The following is a 4,668-nucleotide window of genomic DNA, read 5'->3' on the forward strand; positions in this document are numbered from 1 at the left end:
ACTTGAGACATTTACATTATACCGTCCTAGTTTTTAAATAGCGCTAAAATTTATATTTTAACCCTTTATGCGGATATGCCGCACAAGGTTCTCTGTTCTCTGGTTCTGTGTTTTTAAAAATAAAGACAAGGATACCTCTTTCTATAAGCGACCCTTAAAATCTGTGCATACAACAAAACACGTGTAGGTGTATGATGATTTATCAGCAAATTACTTTTGTTTGAAGAAAAACTTAAATCAGCTGGTGCTTGATAACTATTGAAGTTATGATGTGATATTTAGCACGTTTTAATTTAAACTCAATACTCTATGAACTTTAACATCTTGTTGGTCAAATTAACTTAAAGTCTGCGCATCCTAGCTACTTTCTAAATGTGTGTAACAGAACTTATGGTGAACAATTTAGCCATATGTTTTAAACGTGTAATGTTTAAACAAATTTTGTTACTGGACTGAGTGAAAATAATAAACTTCTCCTTTGTTTTTATTATTTATTAAGTTAAATGCAAATGATAGGAAAACTTTAGGATAGGAAAGTACGGACAGCGCCTTTGACCAATCCTCTACATATGGGGCACTTGCGCAGAGAAGGTGCACATTCTTTGCACACAACTAGGTGACCACAGGGGATGAAGACAATGTTCACTTCCTTATCCATGCAAACTTTGCATGTGCGCTCCTCTTGAAGTCTTTTTAACTGTTCCTCCATAGGCAAGTCTGAAAGATCTTGACTAGGGGATGCAGCTTCATTTGTCTGGGGCGTCGGGCCACACTCAAATTCCATCTCTAAAGCAGACTTCACCACATGATTGTTCTCTTGTTCTCTCACAAATTCTCTTGAGTCGCTGTCTCCATTAGTCAATAGCTGCTCAAATAGTCTTGGCAATCTTGCTTGAATCTGATGAACAAACTCTTGGCCCTTTTCTTGCAAGAGGTATTCACATCTTGGAAACCACTTGGCATGTTCTACCCATGGATCATCACCAGACTCCCAACATCCGAGTACACCATCGCAACAAAAGCACTTCACGTCAACATTACGACCAACATAGTAAAAACCAGCCTTAGCCAATTGTTCTGGTCGAACAGTTATTCTTGAGGGCCAGTAGACAAATGTGAGCAACCTTTCTTCACACCGTTGCATTGCCGATACATTGAAAGAGCTAGATAAAGGTACATTATCTGCACAGTCACCTCGAACGAAACGGCAGTTGGGGTAATGCCTCTGGTGTTCTGATACTGCACAATCTCCCGGTTCCCAGTTGCTAAGCTGGCCTCCACAACTGAAGCAAGCCACTCTGTCGCCCTGGCCCTCAAGAATAACTGTTCGACCAGAACAATTGGCTAAGGCTGGTTTTTACTATGTTGGTCGTAATGTTGACGTGAAGTGCTTTTGTTGTGATGGTGTACTCGGATGTTGGGAGTCTGGTGATGATCCATGGGTAGAACATGCCAAGTATGCCAGACTTTAAGTTAATTTGACCAACAAGATGTTAAAGTTCATAGAGTATTGAGTTTAAATTAAAACGTGCTAAATATCACATCATAACTTCAATAGTTATCAAGCACCAGCTGATTTAAGTTTTTCTTCAAACAAAAGTAATTTGCTGATAAATCATCATACACCTACACGTGTTTTGTTGTATGCACAGATTTTAAGGGTCGCTTATAGAAAGAGGTATCCTTGTCTTTATTTTTAAAAACACAGAACCAGAGAACAGAGAACCTTGTGCGGCATATCCGCATAAAGGGTTAAAATATAAATTTTAGCGCTATTTAAAAACTAGGACGGTATAATGTAAATGTCTCAAGTGAAGATGATGGTTTAAAACATAATTTTATCAAATCAAGCCAATTCATGCGAATACTGTCGTATATGAACAAAGAGAAGACCTAGAGTTCACTAACATTACAGCTAACTGCAGGAAACAGATATCCGGGGGTGAGTGTAAAGAAAACGGCATACAAAACATTACAATCCCAGCCGGCAATACGATAAGTGTTGCGATAGTGATGTTAAAAATTGTTGTTTCAGAAGAAATGCAAAGATGTGCTTTTTACGAGCGCCCGCTCGACACATGACGTCACATCTCCGCGCTGCTGTTTTGGTGCGCTTTATGGAAGTTTGAATCGTTAAGAGTCACACACAGCCGCACAAAAGTGCAGCGATGGAGCTCGTGAACACAAGCAGTGTGAGAGGATTCCTAAGATCTTGCGACGATCTGACTGAGAAGATTCGCTGTTTAATACAGAAGAAACTCGTCAAGACGTACTTGAGCAGGTGATATTATGCGCTTACGATGCGATGTGAACGGGGCCGTAGAGAATTCGGGGGCCCCCTAAAAATATATATTCATGCTGGCCCCCTTCACCAATATCTTATACTGTAAATAGATGAGCATGGAGGCCCAAATATAGCGGAAGATGGTGATGTTGTTGTAAAACCTTTATTTTAAAAGTTAAATGTTTATATATAAAATTACAACTAATAAAATCTAACAAAAAGAAAGAGATAGTTGAATGATAAAACAAATTTTAAAAAAGTAACTGCAAAATAATGTTTTTCCCATCAGTCTGTTATAATTCATAAATCAAAAAGTAAAGAATGCAGTCAAATTTAAAAAATAAAATCATTTTTTGTCTTATTTTTAAGATGTCTTTATATGTCTTATATAAAGATAATATGGAACTGGTAATATTATTAAATAAATCTAATAAATGTATTCATCCAAGTGCAGTGTGTTGTATTCATGTTTTCTTGATGTAATAAATACTTCATCAGCCGGCAGGTCAGGTGCATAATGCAATGCGTCGTGACTCGTGTACATTTTTTAACACTCATGTTAAAAAGAGAAATTTTGACCGCGTAATCATTCGACCCTTTGAAAAAGTGAATGTTTGAACTCTGGTGTGTGCTAAATGAAAACAGGCGAACGGGTGTGTGAATGTGTCTACAGGTGTATCTAACCCTAACAACTAATGACCAACTTTTATTTTTGCGATTGTACATACATTTTATTCTTCTAACTGTTTGTCTTTGGTTAACACAGCAGGAGAAGAACAACAGGGAGGTTGGAAGACACAGTAGAGGAACTACAGAATAAATATGGAGAGAAAACAGCATTAAAAAGGATCAAGTCCATAGTGAAAAAAATCAGAAAAAAGAATATCAAACGTAGGAAAAGATGTATAATTTACTTTGTTAGTAGTCAATATGTTTCTCAATCTTCAATAAGCTTTACTATAATGTTTACATGGTTTTTGGTTGTGTATTTAATTGTTCATTTTTTAACAGATGGTGACGTTCAAACGCTGTGCGTTCAAACACATTCTGGAAACATGACAAATCAACAGCCTAACAACCTTCCACAACGACGACAGCATAATATTTCTACAACATTCGGACAGCCATTAATTCAGAACCCTAATCAGCTTAACTTAACAGTTGCCCAGAAGAATGGTGGTACAATAGTTACTACAATCATGGTAGAAAACACAATATATGGTGATGTTAACATCAGTGCGGTGAGTGTCTGATAATTTAAGAAACAGTTGCTTAGTTAAGAAATGTTTTGTGTATGTTATATATATTTATTTATGTGTTAGTCCATAGGGTGTGGAACTTTGCACAACTATTTACACACATACTGTTTTTGACACATAGTGATTGTGAACATTCCATTTTTTTTATTATTTTTTTTCAAATAATACATCTCTTTCATTTTGTGCCGGATGTTAAAAGGTATTTGTTAATAACAATTAAAAACTTTAAATCAACATGAAGCCATAATATTAATAAATAAAATATGGTTAAATTACAGTACAACGACTTCCATAATATTTTATTTTATTTATTTACAAAGTTGTGTGTCGTGAGTGAGACCTCGCAAAGATTACACCAATATTAGATTTCTTGTTGCGTGGTTGCACTATATGCCAGAAGCTTAGTCATCAACATCTAAACTAAACATTATCATGGTTTAGTTGTATTTTAAAACAATGTTTTTTCTGTTTTTTTCTGATTTTCATTTTTCAGGTCGATATTTGTAGAAATAAGCAAAATACATTTATAAAAACAAGTTAATGGCCTTGTGTCAGAACACAACAGGTCTTTTTATTGTAACTTTGAAAAGTGTAATACAGTATTTGATTTTTACAAATACCGAAACCAATGGGCCTAAGCCGTTGACCCCTGGAGTTATGACTTCTGAAGGCCTCTCACGTGTAGATTCGCTCGTTGAAATTTTTTAATTTTATTAGCTAAAATCATTGTCTGTATTCATAAAATATGTCCTCATGGGTGTAAAATGACCTCTGCCAATGATCTGACTTATCCTCGTAAGCGAAACATTTCTTATCTTTATTTACATGGGGCGGGTAAGTCCAAGGAGGCTTCCGTGTCGTTCCGCCATCTTGAAACACTATAATACCAGAGAGGGACAAAAAGCGCTAGCCTAACTCAACACGTTTCATCATCAACACTACTATAGTCAACAACCAAATTATGCCTTAAAAACGTTTTAAGTATTACATTAAAAAGGTGTAATTGACAAAAATTGTAATTCTGAATTAAGTAATAATTATAACAAAAAGTTGAAATTACAATTATGACTATGCGTCATAATTATGAGATGAAAAGTTTAAATGATGAAGTACTAAATTGAAATT

General features: G+C 35.6%; 1 protein-coding gene across 1 annotated transcript; it reads right to left on the reverse strand.

Annotated features, from left to right (window-relative positions):
* Nucleotides 1-523: 523 nt before the first annotated feature.
* LOC307157643 (putative inhibitor of apoptosis) lies at nt 524-1,144 on the reverse strand (the record flags this gene model as incomplete). Its single annotated transcript, XM_079869570.1, has 1 exon — nt 524-1,144. One exon carries the CDS (start codon nt 1,142-1,144, stop codon nt 524-526), a length of 621 nt encoding a protein of 206 aa, XP_079725696.1.
* Nucleotides 1,145-4,668: the final 3,524 nt, after the last annotated feature.

This window comes from Squalius cephalus, assembly GCF_949319135.1.
Source record: "Squalius cephalus genome assembly, chromosome: 4".
In the NCBI taxonomy this organism is placed as follows: Eukaryota; Metazoa; Chordata; class Actinopteri; order Cypriniformes; family Leuciscidae; genus Squalius; species Squalius cephalus.